The sequence below is a fragment of the Lissotriton helveticus genome, chromosome 10 (assembly GCF_964261635.1).
Source record: "Lissotriton helveticus chromosome 10, aLisHel1.1, whole genome shotgun sequence".
Lineage (NCBI taxonomy): Eukaryota > Metazoa > Chordata > Amphibia > Caudata > Salamandridae > Lissotriton > Lissotriton helveticus.
In genome coordinates, this window is record NC_136071.1 from 866,935,857 (window position 1) to 866,951,788 (window position 15,932).

The following is a 15,932-nucleotide window of genomic DNA, read 5'->3' on the forward strand; positions in this document are numbered from 1 at the left end:
TAAAAGGTAGAAAGGGACTAGCTCAAGGGTTGATCTGTCTATGGCTGAAAGTAGATAGCTGGGGTAGGTTGTCAAAGTGTGTTTGTTTATATTTTCATTTATCCACAAGAGCAGTCAAGAAACTGGATGGCACAGTCATCAGTTTGATGGTACGCCTTTTCTGCATCCTGAAACTTTGCCAGTCTACATGGGAATTATTTTACAACCACAAAAACTCGAAACAAGAAGACTTTCAATGCATTATGTTTTCACTTTTTAATATGGTATTGTATCCTAAAAGAAGAAAATAACATAACTTAAGTTATATGTATAGTTTGAAGCTATTGCTTTCTTCTCCTCATAAATTATACATTATAAAACTTTATGGTGTATGATACATCACTGATGGGTTGTTCAGCATCAGCATAAATGGCAATGCTGCCCAGATGTATGTTTGTGCCATGGGGTGCCATGTGTTTTTGTTCCTAAGATCGCCTTCATTGAATTAGATAGCCCAATGTCTACTCTGGCGTAAGCCAGACCTAGAGTGGAATAAGCCACCTTGAATTCAGCAAAGGATGAAGGTGTGTTAGGCCTTCCTGAACAACAATGTTGCTACTTAGCGTCTCATCTACAATACCCATGATATTGTCTGGATGATTGAAGTAGTGCTGTGAAAACACTATTGATTTGGTGGTGTGGTTCATCAGTTCTGAGATTAGATTTCACTTTGCTGGTAGTGAGAAACCATACAGAATTAAAATGATGTCCACCTTTTTGGAGTGTTACAAGCAGAGCTGCATTGACATCTACGTATTCCTCCCGGAGGTGCTACTTTGGGGTCTTCCACATATTTTGTGAATTAATTGAAGACACAAATGTGACCAGATGGGTTCAGAGTGTATCTATGGACATTGGTCTTGTGTTTGAGAATAGGGCAGTTATTATTACTTGCTTATGAAATGGCAAGGGTGCATTTTGAAGAACAGTTAGTATAGGTTTTAGTATCTGCTACTCGAGTGGCTAAACTAACACAGAAGAAATTCTCAACTCAGCCTTAATGAAGGAGGGTTTATCAGGAGTTGCAGTCACTTTCACAAGTGGACCAACCAATTTTTTTTCTTTGTAGGGGACTCCCAGCGGCGGCTCCTCCACTAGGGCGGAGGAGTGTCACCCCACTGCTTTCTCGCAGTGCGAGAAGCAGAAACATATAATGGTAATTACTACCATTTTATGTCTCTGCTTCTTGCACTGCGAGAAACCAGAAGGGTCTGGTTGCGGTATTCATTCTGTGAGCAGGGCTGGGTAGGGGAGGAGTGGTGTGCCCCCTTCTGAGTGTGCATGACTGGTTTGGTCGGCTCTTTGGCGCCGACAAAACCAGTCATACGCACTCTGCCCTTCACCATGCAGGCTGCAATGCAGCCTGCATGGAGAACATGGCTGGCCCATTAGCCCCTGGCTGGGCGGCATCCCAACCAAACACAAAGCTGCTTTCAGCGTTCTGATTGGCTTAGGAGTGGGAGCCTGGCTGCCTGCTTCCTGTTCCTACCGAGTGCAGGATTAGAGACGATTTGGAACGTGGCCAGCGGGAAGGTAAGTTTGATTTTTTTTATTATTATTAAATTAAACCCCTCCCTTCCTGCCCGACCCACAGCCACCCCACCCGCGAGTCATCACAGCCGCGACCGGTACTGCTATGGTACTGTATGCCGTTGACCCTACTGTTGAAAACTAAGTAGGAAGGAGACTGTGGTTTTGAACTCCATGTGGCAGAATGGTAATGAACATTCATGTATATGAACGCACAATTTAAAGTGCTCCTTATGGTTTACCTCATTCTATAGTGCAACACAGGGTATACCCCACTTGTAAGGGCCCACACCATAGAGGTGATTGAGGAATGTGGTTAGATTTACATATGCTGTAGTCCTTTCCTTTTTTTGAGGGGTTCTAGGCAATATTGATAGCCTGGTTCAGTGGGAAAACTGTGCCAACTGCGCAGTCTACAATTAAACACTGTTGGATATTTACAGGCTGCTTCATAAAGGTAAGGTAATTTACAGCTTTGTGTCACTGTGCCTAGTACTGGATAAGCATATGATATCCTTTTATTGGCTATGCCCATATAGCTCTCAGAACTTAGTGTGATATATAGATGCCTCTGAATGAAGCTTGGCTGAGAAGATATACCTGTAATGCACTAGAATTGATGAGAAATTGTTTGATGATGAGAGATGTCACAAACTGTTTACCCATCCCACACTGCTACCCACAACCCTTATGCAAACTGTGTATCCTCCCAGTGTAACCCCTTTATCTTATTATGCTACATTACTCTAAGACATATTGAAAGCACTAAAACACTATTTAAGTGTCTCATAGCTAATATACAAAAAACTACAATTTTTGCTATCATCTAGTGTCTTATATAGCTTCGTAATCTTTATTTACTGTATTTGTAGGTACTTTCTTAAAAAACAATAGCATTAGTTAAAAAATGTGGGACACAATAATATGACTGAAAGCAAAAATATAATTTGGGATTCTGTACATATTGGATGAATATCAAACTGTAGAAGGACTGATATTACTAAAGGACAGTATGTAAATGCTAAGGTATTAGTAGGTTCATCTGAGTGGTTAATAATAATTAAACGAATAAATTATTCATGTTATCATATAAATTATTTCTAAGACTATGACAAATATAACAGAATTCATTTTGGGATTCATTGGTCCTTCCATTGATATTTGTGGCCATTAGTGAAGCATGTCAAATAGGATAGGAGTGGTTTTATTTGACTTATAATCCTTAAATTTCTGTAGAAATGTAAAGGTGATTTGTGTATAGCAGTGTTTCCCAAACGGTGGGTGTGAGCTGATGTTTGGTGGGTCACTAAAGTATAAGCAATAAATAAAGATGCCTTTAAATTTAGTATTTATCTTTTCACATTCGCTGCACTTCATAGACAGAGGTCAAATATCAGGCTTGTCTTCTGACATATTGCTTCTTATGTTTCTCAACATGGTGTAAGAAATTAGGTTATTGATTGAGGGGTGGAAGCTCTACACAAGACCAACCACAGTCCTTACCAGGGTGAACCACAAAAAACATAAAACTAACTTGTGCTTAACCCTCTGGTAGCATGGCACAAGATCATTCAGGGTTAACTTAGATGCACTGTTTTAGATATGCAGCAAACAAACAGTAATAAAATGAAAGCGCAACACATTAAAAATTCCACATCAATTTTGGAAAATAGGGTAACACTTGTTAAATAAAATGAAACGGATAGTAATCAAATCCAATGACTAAAACTGAAGTTATGAATTTTTAAAGTTTTTATTGAAAATTAGCACCTAAAAGATCATAGTATCAACACCTGCAATCTAGTCACACAACACCAGGTTAAAATCAAAAGTTAAGGCCAGCTGTGATGGAGCGCAGGTCGGCTATACGAGGTGGATTGGGCCCGGTTTCGGCTTACCTATGGACTTAGAAGCAATTTTGAGGAAAAGTTCCTTAGAAGGTAAATCTCAGTGGTGCAAGGCAGCTGGCAGTGTTTGAGAAGAGAGTATCATCGTCCAGGAGTCGCTGGATGAAGTCCCAGTAAAGATTTCCATGTTCAAACTTTTTGGGAAGTCGAAAACCTCCAGTGGGACAAAGTTGCAGGCAGTAGCCGAAAAGGGCTCCACTAAGTTAGATACCATTGCTCAGAGGTCCCACTAAATGGTATTTACTACTACAGGGAAGACTGTTGCTGGGGCTACTATGAATTCAGACCAACCGGCGATGCACCCTTGAAGAAGGTAGGTCCGGGCTTTCTGTTAGTTCTCAGATCACACTTTGGTGAAAAAGTTTGTAAGTCCCAACTTTTTGGGTTGATCGAGAGCAGCACCTTCAACACCACAACCAATGGTCCAGGACTGACTAGACACCACTTGAAGGATCAGAATTTAAACTAGCACAGGCAGGGGCAGGGTTTACAGTCTCTGAAGATCGTTATTTCCCTGTAGCCAGGCAACTAGGCCTTGGGGTAAATCTAGTAGTCCTGGGTTCAAGCAGCAAGGAAGGCTCCAAGCAGCAGGGGAGTTCTCTGGTATTAGCAGGGCAGTTCTCTAAGGTACAAACCAGGCCTAAAGAAACATGGCAGTTTTCTTTAGTACAAGGCAATCCTTCGGGTGTTTTACGCAGGTCCAGGAGTGTACTGGAGAGTTGGTCTGAGGGAACAATATTTGTACCAGGTGCTAGCCTTTGTAGTGGGGGAACAAAAGATTGGTGTTAATTTTCTTTGTGTGTGGTGGAGGCAGCTCCTATTGAAGTGCAAGTGGGGTAGGCAACAACTCCGTCCCCACTTATCCTGTCAGGATGGCCCATCATGCTGACACCTCAGCCCTATTGTCTCACTGCCTGGGAGGAACAGCCAAAGCCTAACAATAGAGTCATGTGACCCAGCACACTGGCAGAAGGCACCAAATGGTTAGGAAAAGAAAATGCTAACTTTCTAAAAGTGACATTTTCACAACTCTGCATTAAAATCCAACTTTGCTATTAAAGGGGATTTTAAATTACACATTTTCTGATGCCAAACATAATATCTCTACTTATTCCTGATCACATTTAAATGTAATGAGTTACCCCAATTTTATCCTATTGGAAAGGTAGGCCTTTCAGTAATCAACAACATATTTAAGAATTTTTCACTACCAGGACATATAAAATTCAAAAACACATCTCCTACTTTTTAAATACAATGCTTCCTGCCCTGTGGGCTGTTTAGGGCCTACTTCAGGAGTGACATTTAGCCTGGCAAAAGGTTTATCTTGGCAGGTCAAATTGGCAGTTTAAAACTACGCTAAAGGCTGCAGTGGCAACCCTGAGAAACATTTTAAAAAGCTAGATTAGTGGGTGGCACAATGAACGCTGCCAGCCTATTCATAGCATTTAAATTACAGGCCCTTGGTGCATGTAGTGTCACTTTAACTGGGGCTTACAAGTTAAGTAAATGTGGCAATCAGGTGTGAGCACATTTTACCATGTTTAAAGGAGAGAGCACAAGCACTTTGTCACTGGTTAGGAGTGGTAAGGTGCACAGATTCCTAATGCCAACACAATTCAGAGAACAGAAGGGGAGAAGGCAAAACATTTGGGGCTGACCCTGCAGAGAGGCCAAGTTCAGAACATGGGGATTGGTGGTTAAACATTCCTTGGGGTCAGACAAAGGGAAGTAAAGTGAATTGAATTATTTGACAATCTTGCTTGCTACAGAATGTGGGAAAGGAAAGGCTGTAGGATGTCATTATGTAACTCAGAACAAAATGTAAATACCTGTACATGGATTGTACACATTCAGTAGTTAGGATTGAAGCACATTTTTTGTAATACTGTAGTGTGCTGGAAACAGATTTTCATAGGATCAAAACAAATCAAGACACTTTACATGGCGATGCACCATGATAAATACAAAAAGAACAAGTGAGGGACAGAATGCAGAACAACGTCATACATTCACCCCTGTACAGAGATCTGGGACTAAATCCATTGTTATTTTGCTCACCATGCCATTCCAGTTTGGACCCAGCCATATGCAAATCAGTCTTGACCCTGCACCCAACGGTAGGAGTCCAGCCCGAACTGCCAGGCCAGGTCCTCCCTGGACCTGAAACAAGCATCCTAGGACCGGTTTTGGGCTTTCATCCCTCATCAGCCAGGATAGCTTGACTCCAGTGGAATGGAGAGCACGGGCCCCACGTCTGTGCATACCCATCCCACTCGGGGTGACAAATGCAAAAAAGAATAATTGATGGACAGAATGCAGAACAATGTCATACATTCACCCCAGTACAGAGATCTGGGCCTAAATCCATCTTTTTTTTTGCTCACCATGCCATTCCAGTTTGGACCCAGCCATATGCAAATCAGTCTTGACCCTGCGTCCAATGAGAACAGTCCAGCCCGAACTGCCAGGCCAGGTCCTCCCTGGACTGGAAACAAGCTCGCCAGTGAGTGTTTTCAAATTAGTGTTGCAACTTGTGCAAGACCATAGTGGGGGTGCAGAAAAGGTGGCAAAGATATGAATTCAATTTGCTCTGTGAAAAATGAACTAATCTTCTTTGCCTGCCACTGGTTTGCGAGTGATCTGCCATAGCTGCTGCTACAGACGCCTTCCTGTTGGTGCCAGTAACGGGGGGAGGGAGTACATCCCCCATACAGCAACGTGGCGCATTCGCCGCCCAGGCCACCATATGCGCCCGGAGGCACCTAAATTGCGGACTGGCATCCCGCAGCGCGGGACGCGCCTGGGCGTGCCTATCAGGGGAAGAAGGAGGCTGGTCTGGGCCACGTCATTAACACCTTTACGGGTCCTTGGACGTCTTGGACTCAATCAGTGTTGACCTCATAAGGTATTGTGGCATTATCACTGTTGCCACTGACTTTATATTAGGGAGGGTGTCAAAATGAACAGGTTAAAAAAAGAGGAAATGGACAAGGGGTAGTGGGGACCCTGGATGCTTTTTTATTGAGGGCCGAATCAGCACTCATTCACGAAATTGAACTCACAGAGCACAGATTGTCCCTGGAGCCACAAAACCCTCATAATCGACCTGCTCATAATGTCCCTGCTTCACAATTGGGTTTGGAAACTAACCCATTACAAATCAGTACGGCACATTCCCCAGGCCTTGAAATCATTAACGCTTCTGATATACCTGAAAAATCTGATACTTCAGTAAGGCCAAAAGTTGTTACACGGGGTCAAAAAGCTAAGATCAATCATGGGAGTAGCATCGCTCCGCCGTCAAAGGAAAGGAAGGGGCAGGTACCAAATAAACACAATAAGCAAAGCTATCTTCTGCCTAAGCCTTGTGGACGTAGGAGTAAACCTGCTGTCATACAGCACAATCAGGAGGCAACTAAAGCACCAGCATCAGCCACAGACGATGGGGTATCATTGGTAGTATCACCTAGCCGGGAGAGGGAAGCTTTTTTGAAAAAATTGGAACTTAGCTCATCTGGACCCGATACTGCAAAAGCTAACTGAAATTGAGGCTAGGTTAGCGCATTTAGAAAAGCCAGTACCTAGTGCTTCCTTAATCCCTGCAGTTCATGGGGAAAATCGGGCTGGGGCGGCGCTGTGAAGGAGGTTGTACTGCACCCTGAACCATCTGTAAGACCTGTGGATAGAGATGGTCTGCCTCTCCTAAGGGTAGCATGCCCTCGTACAGATTGCACTGAGAGTCCACACCAGATTGAAGGTTTGTCCCATAGGAACGCCCAGACTGCATACGCCCCAATAAATATCCAAGCTCATAAAGCAAGTCTTACTTCTTCTGACTATTTCTGGACAGCACACACATCCCATCAAAGAAAATGCAATTTGATGAAATATTTAACCTCACGGACACGAGAGCCGACACTTTTGCATACAGTGATGAAGAAGTCACAAGGATTTATGCACTCATTAACGAAGAAGTAACCAAATTAACCACAAATCGTACAAAGGAACAAAATGTAAGACAACTACTACACCTTTCTAAAAAGGAAATAAATCAACGCCTGCATGCGAGCACTATGATCAAGTACCACAAGGCACAGAGGATCCCGAGGGATCTTAGGATACCATTAAAACCATCCCTATGCAAAAAATTTAAGGACCAATGGTTCGCAATTTAAAACAAATGTTCCTTGGACCTTATATTACTGATTGTTGAAGAACTGTGCAACATCTTAGAGGAACTAGCAAGGGATATTTCTAAAGTAAAAGCTGAATTGGAAAATAGTTACACATCAGAGGAGCTCACAAAAATCCTGGATGATATTAATATTCAATTATCCAAACACACAGCAGAAGTCAGTGAATGTAAGATACGCCAACTAATGAGAGACACCATCGACTACAAGATGGGAGAAGTCTATACATGGGCGGATATTTATGCAAAGCGTCGTCAAAATAAGCCCTATACAGCCAACACCGACACCTCATCTTCTGACGGAGATGCCAGCAACCAACAGAGAAGAATTGGACGTTTTCCTCCTCAGAGACCCATGAACAACATGCCTGTCCCTCAAACGAACACAGAAACACCATCAACATCAACAGAGTCTTTTTTAGTGGTAGGCCAAGAAAGACAGGAAGACCCAGGAGGGGCAAAAGAAAAAACCAAAGAGCAACCTCAAACACGCACAGTAACGGCCAAGAAAGACAAACCCAAGGTGAAGTAGATGACAATTTAGTCATTAACATTTCCAACTTTCACCTCAGTCAAATACAGATAAAGACCTTACAAAAGGGTACATCGTTTGTCCCCACGGCTAACACTAATAAACTTGAACTCGAAATCTCTTTCTTCAAGTTAATGAGGAAATTACGGTTGTGACATTATTTTGACAACGATGTGCAAAATCCCAGTGATATGGATGAAGATCAACTAAAAGGTTTACGGAAGTAGTACCTATATGCACCTATATCACATAAAAGTCTCGATACATTTGAAACTCTGGTCAGAAATGACATCAAAAAATTGAACTGTCAACCAAATCCCAAAATGAAAAACTACACCAATAAAGAAATGGATACCCTTAAGACAATCACCCTTAACAAGGACATAATGTGCGTCAAAGCGGACAAAGGCGGCGCCATAGTCATTTTGAATACCACATACTATAATGAGCAGGCTATCCTTCATCTCTCGGATCAAGATACATATCTCAAACTGGATGCAAACCCCACAACACAATTCAAGGAGATACTCGACACTATTTTGGAAAAGGCATTCGATAATGGGATTATCAAGGACAAAACAAAACAATATCTTTCATCACAACACCACAAAAGTCCAAAATTCTTTTTGGTTCCTAAGATCCACAAGAATCTTGAAACTCCACCTTGCAGACCAATAGTTTCCACATGCGGAAGCATTCATGAACCTGTGGGCAAGTTCCTCGATGAATACTTGCAACCGATTGTAATGTCTAGGCAAACATACATCAAGGATACCACAATTTTTTTCTCAACAAGCTCCAGACCCTAACTCTGGAAGATCAAGAGCACATATTACTATGCACAGTAGATGTCACCTCACTGTATACCTCTATCCCCCACTCAAAGGGCATTGAAGCTATTGAATACTGTTTGTTGAGAACGGATCTCCATGAAACCTTTAAAGTATTTTTAATGGAACTGTTGGAGTTTACACTATTTCATAGCTATTTTATGTGGAATGAGGAATGGTACCAACAGAAGACAGGAACATCAATAGGAAATTTAGCAGCTCTTGCTTATGCCAACATATTCATGAGCAGATTTGAAGAGGAACCCCATATTATCCAAAACCCTCTGGAAAAACCATCTCAAAATGTTTGTAAGGTTCATAGATGATATCTTTCTAATCTGGCAAGGTTCCAGAGGAATTTTAGAAACTCAACTCAAGCAACTCAATGACATAGACCACCGTATACAGTTCACACATGAAATTCAGGAAGAATCCATTGCATTCTTGGACGTCAAAGTAACCAAAACAGAGAGAGGATTTCAAACGGATCTTTTCAGAAAAAAACGGACAGAAATAACACATTACACTATTCTAGTTTCCACCCTCAGCCTCTCAAAGACCATCTACCATACAGTTAACTCATAAGAGCAAAGAGAATAGTATCTGATCCAGCCAAATTAAAAGAACAACTACAAAAAATGACATCAAGATTTGAAGCACGCGGGTACCCTAGTCATATCCTCGAGCAGGCAAAACAACGTAGTGCAGGTTTAACAAGAACGGAACTACTGTTGAGCAGAGAACCAACAAGCAAAGATTCCATCACAATAGTTTCTAAATACACATCCATGAGCAAAAAATACAGAGATATTATCAAAAAACATTGGGAAATTCTCCGGATTGAACAGGATCTCAATCACATCTTCGACATGGATCTGAGTTTTGCTTATACAAGAGCAAGAAATTTAGGAGAACTGATAAAACACACCAACCAAAAGCCGGTTCAACATAAAGGGACACTCCCATGCTGGAATTGCAACCACTGCACTACCATTAACCATCCTATGAAAGGACACAACATCAGGGCAACAGCCACTTGCGATATCTCTAATATGGTATATATGCTAAAATGCCCCTGCGGTAAAATTTACGTGGGGCAAACCGAAAGGAAGATCAAAATCAGACTTAATGCACACAAGTCTAACATTAGAACAAAGCAAACTAAATCCACAGTTGCCCAACATTTCATTGAAGCAGGACACAACGTCAGCCAAATACGGTTTTGTATACTTGAGAATGTATCCAAAACTGAAGGCAAGGACAATCACAACGCACTCTTACAGAGAGAGAACTATTGGATTTCCACCTAGGCCAGCATGAGACCATATGGCCTTAACGACCGTATGGAATTTACCTGTTATTTATAACTTTTCCATATTCCTTTGTCCGAAAAGTGGTATTAATGCTGAACTTTATTAGCTCAATGTATTTAGTACACACATGCACTGTCACCTTCCTTTCTTATCCTCCTTTTTTTTCATATGCATACATGCTATCAGCATGGAATCTCACTCTTTCACTTGCTAGCAACATAGAAATGGTTCGTTCCTGTATTGACATCGCGTATTTTTTTACTTTATTGATTCACGAGCAACATCGTCACTTGAGAGTGTTTACCTTTTAAAGAATTATCTAAGCTTTTTTCCACATTCATCCTCTAGTTTACCATTATCGCCAACATCACTTATCATTTTCTTAGTTTTTTAGTGTTTCGCACATTATTCTTTGCGATAGCACACGAATGATCACGTTGCCTTGCAACTTTACATGCACAGCTTAGCTTAAAACACTTCCGAGGTTAAACACGCCCACATCCGGATCAGCTGAACGAGCACGGACATACACAGCGGTAAGCCCGCGATGCGAACGTTTAAGCGGGGATAATTTTTTGAAACTTTGCCACCAATCTCACTAAGATAGACTTATTACAAGGACACCTTTTCGCCCCGTTTAGCATGCTAATATTACATGACCACTTGATCTGTGAGTTTACCGTCATTCGAAACCCGACGTTCTCAACTCATGTTGAGGCTTCTATCCACCCGATAGCACCGAACCTTTTCTACAGAACACCCTAGCGCATGCTCTTATGTTTTTTATATAGGAAACATAGATTACAGCGTTTCCAACACACCGTTTAGCACCAATAACGAGCACTGCTGTCTTCAAGCATGACATTTTCATTATCATCCACAATAGCTTTGTTTACCGCAGTGCATGAACTTGAGAGTTTTTTTAAGCCCCTTACACACATTCAACCTATTACTGAGTGCATTATAATTTTCTTTGTTACAGACTATATCCCCAGATGAAGGCATAGCTGAAATGCATTGGGATTGTTAAAGTGTATGCTAAGTCAAAAAGAAATCAATTGAAATGATAATCATGAAAACAACATTCTTGCAATGTGAACAAGACGAATTAAAATACAAGGATTTACACCAACAAGATTGGATTTAATCTTTTTGTTTAACTTGAAGAAACCTTTATTTTAAGGACTTTCATTGGAGCCCGGGGGACACTTCCCACTTTTGGGGGAAGTGCAGCCCTCAAATATTTCGTTACACGCTCCCTGTCAGAGAGCGATACCCCGGAGCACCATACAACCATAGACAAACGCAAAAATACCCCAGGAGTGCGTCCAGCCCACCCCACTGTTTACAGACAAGATGATAGACCATGATACATAGGCAATACTGAAGGCCGGCACTCGGAGCAAAGACCCCTTAGTGGCCCACATTCTAACCTGCATTTACCTCCAGAAGCAACCCCATATATTGTAGTGTTGGCCAATGCTCCTTCACTGCTGCCTGGTGACATTGAGCACTGGTCAACTCTGAGGAACAAATCTCTACACTTTTTGAATGCAAGGACAGGCATTAACAATAACGTGCTATTTTCTGAATTTAAGATGGCGCGCAGGACCAGGTTGTTGGGGAAATCTAACAAGACATTCTCCGGAGAAGGTATAACATTAACTTTTAGTTCCCCAGATTTGATCAGAACAGTATTAGAAAGGGTGGATGACCACTTTGCAAACGAAAGAGGAATCTCCATTCTACCCTTGTTTTTTTTACCAGCCACCCAGACCACGATGGCACACAATGGAAGACAATAGATGTGCATGGGTGATCCCCGCACAACCAGCCCCCTCCCCCTTGGTTTCACTCAAATCGTTTTGAAGTTTTGAGCGGACTTGAAGACCTAGAATGACTAACATCAAATTTGATTAAATCAGGGGAAAATGTCATTTTAAATAATGCTCCAAAGATTGACTCTAACCAATTAGATTGCACAGTAGCCCCATCTCTTATATTGGACCATGAGAATATCCTATACCCACCTCTGCATCGGCATGATGATAGTGTAGGAACTGTAGGGTTGGATCCAGTTATTTTGCCAGTAGAGCTAGCCACAAGTCACTCTGCTGAGGAAGTTTCAATGGTTAGGAATCCTAATACTCCCTCACTCAGGGTGATCTCATGGAACATTGCGGGCATTTCGTCAAAATTAGCAGATGAGGCTTGAGTTCAATACGTTAAGACGTTTCACATCATCTGTGCCCAGGAAACCTGGAGCAGGGATGATGTCACTATGGTCAGATATAGTTCATTTAATGTCCAGGCAACACCATCACCTGCAGGGAGCGCAAAGGGAGGTTTAGTGACTCTGATTTCTGTTCAATATGAGTCACTAAAGATAGAGAATATAACAAACTCTCCCTGGTACCAGCTTATTCTGATTTAATAACCTACTTGACCCTACACTATTATTGATTCATTGGTAGTACAATATTTTTGACCCACAAAATTGTTGGGTTATAATCACCCTTAAAGCGGAAATTGATAAAGTTGCAAGGAGATTTTTCCCATTATGCATAATTTGGGTTGGTGATTTTAATTGTACACTATGTTAGCAAAGTATGCATAAAATATGTGGGATTGTAGACACCGCAGATCAACCCTTGTCACACTTTAAGCATACCCCACAGGGTGAAGCATTAAATAGTATCATTGTAGTAAATTATTTATCCATGATTGATACTCTGGTTAGTACTCCATCTGCCCAGCTTCCAACTTATCAGGGTGGTGGTAGAGTCCGTACAATAGATTTTATGCTGATTTCTAATAAGTATGCATGCCTTGTAGATAGTTTTGCAGTAGATCCAAACCCAGGTAGAGATCATAATCCCCTTACTGCATCAATGCGTGGTACTGCACAGAAGGGTAGGTGTGATGCTTACCAATTAAAACATAATCACAATCATGGGGTCAGGTTAAAGTGGAGCACAATAGATCCAGCAAAATTTTAGGAGACCATTATAAAAGCAAATCTAAGTACAATCATGACATGCTTAGCGTATGACTCCCATCCAGATGCTATAATACAATGTTTTGAATCTTTTTGTGAAGATGTGGCTAAAAATCGAACTAAAACAGTGAGGAGTCGGGATTCACCGGAAATAAGATTGTTTAATGCTGAATGTTCAAAAGCGTGTAGAGACCTGAAGAAAGCTTTGCACGCAGTCCTCCGCGATGGGGTTCTGATCAAGACTCTTAGAAAGATAAACAAAAGCACTATTAAGCGTACAAAGGACGATTTGAGAAGACTGGCCTGGGAAGACCTTTCAAGATTTCCCAGAACTTTTGGGAAGTCATAAATTGTCCTCTTTTCTCCTACGACACAAGGAATATGGATTCCACTATAACGGGGAAGCCTGTGAGTCTCACTTTCTGAGTATTTTTAACCTAAAAGGCGTCTCTTCACAAGAGCAAAGGGATGAAATAGCCATTAACTTACAAATGGCATGTCAACTTAGTTCATCACTTTCCTTAAATGCGGTTTAGGACGCCCTAACAAGGGGCATTTCTGTGAAAGCCCCATTACCAGATGATGTGCTCTTGGACTTATTTAAAAGTAATCCTCAATTTTGGGGCCCCCTGATGCTAAATGTTTTTTAAAGCAGTTATAGTTGGTCATATTCCATTATCATCGAGAAATACAGTGGTAGTCCCAATTTTTTTTAAAAAGGTAACAGGAATGACCCCACATGCTATAGGCCAATCTCCTTAATTGACGCAACGTGCAAGGTTATGGGAGGGTAATTCTTGCACGTTAGGAGTCATGGGCCAATACCTCTGGACTTATAGTGAATACTCAATATGGCTTCAGACGGGGGATGGGAACAAATGAACAGTGCCTCTACTTGTCCATGATCATGGGAAAGTAAATGAAGGCCAGGAGGGGGTCGATCCACTTGGCCTTCATGGACTTGTCCAGTGCTTTTGACACAGTGAGCTGGGGGAAGTTGTAGACACTGATGGAAAATATGGGGTTTGAAGAACCCCTCATCATCCTGTTGCGTAGTCTACACGCGTCTACCACTGTAGCTATTTGTTTTGGTCCTGGAGGAGAGAAGACTAGGCCCATTGCTTCCACTGAGGGGGCACGTCAAGGTTGCATTCTGGCTCCTTTTTTATTCCTTATATATGCAAATGGTTTGAATCATTCCTGTTAGGACAGCAACTGGACTTCCCAAGCATAGAAGGCAAACGGGTCCCACTGCTGTCTTATGCAGATGATACAGTTTTGATGACCTTAACAGCCAATAGCCTCCAAAAATGTTTGAACGCATTTACCGAATTTATGATGGAATTGGATCTAAAGGTAAATTTTAGTAAATCATTTATTATGGTATGCGGTCCCAATTAGACAAAAACAAGAACATTTATAGTAAAAGGGAAAGTTCTTGATAAGGTGCCAAATTTGACCTATCTGAGGAATGTTTTTAATAATAAACTAAATTGGGATAACCTAATTGTGGCTAGGAGTCAATACACCAGCAGAACAATAGAGGGGCTTTTTCGCTTTGCTGGTAAGCTCGGACTTAAGCCGGTAGCAGAAATGTTAACTTTATATAAATCGAAATGGCTGTCAGTAGCCACCTTGTATAAACATGTTGTAGAACGATAGGAGGTTTTCTTCAAATTCCTAGAATTTCTACGAGTATAATATGACCTAGGAAAAGTAAATAGGTGTACTGTATATTAAATCTATGCACAACATTTTTTCTATGTATATTCTGTCTTGCATTTTTAATGTGAGTATGCAAACTTTTATGATTCAATTGAATCGAATAAAGTTATTTTGGACTTTGAACTAACCATTCTCTTATTGAATATTGTATATACACATCAAGAGAATACAATGAATTCAACACAGTAACTGATATTTCCTTGTAAGTAGCTATTCATTACTTACCTGGTCAAAGTTATACAGAGCAGCATGCAGGTTTGCCATCATACCAGTGGGCGGCTCATTGGTAATTTTGACAGAGTTCTCCAGTATTCCTTGAGGAATTATGTGTTCCTCTGGTGTGGAAGCAGCTTCAGCACTTATGAAGACCCGGTAATCATTGTGACTTCCTCTGCTGTACTGCTCAATGAGCTTTTCTAAAGTTCCTAGCCATTTGGATACCAGATGGACATTCTGTTTAAATACAACAGTTATATTAGTATATGAATATTCTTTGTTTTAATAAACGCATTGATATAACTAAGAAACGTTATACATATGTATGCCATGCTAGTAATACTGTGAGTCACCATTCCTCTCCACACTCAACAATGTTAATAGTACATTACACTCTGAAAATCTGCATATATCTGTAGGATTAAATATATATATATGGAATGTATATGTGTATGTATATAATATGTGTATGTGTTTATATATGTATGGGTGCAGAAAAGGCTGCCAACAGGCCATAGTTATATTCAGTTCAATAATATATCTAGATTTCAGTCTCCCCACAGTGGGCAGCTACTCATGGCAGGACTTATATATATATTTATATTCACTGAAAAAACAAAGGTTACTGGGATGTTATAGTTAGGAAC

At 41.1% G+C, this 15,932-nt stretch overlaps 1 protein-coding gene across 1 annotated transcript in view; it reads right to left on the minus strand.

Moving 5' to 3' along the window:
• Positions 1–15,932, minus strand: part of DNAH11 (dynein axonemal heavy chain 11) — a 3,642,058-nt gene that overhangs the window by 327,964 nt on the left and 3,298,162 nt on the right. Inside the window, exon 75 of the mRNA XM_078663510.1 lies at positions 15,295–15,522. Within this exon, the coding sequence (XP_078519636.1) occupies positions 15,295–15,522 (228 nt within the window). The remainder of the gene's footprint in view (positions 1–15,294; positions 15,523–15,932) is intronic.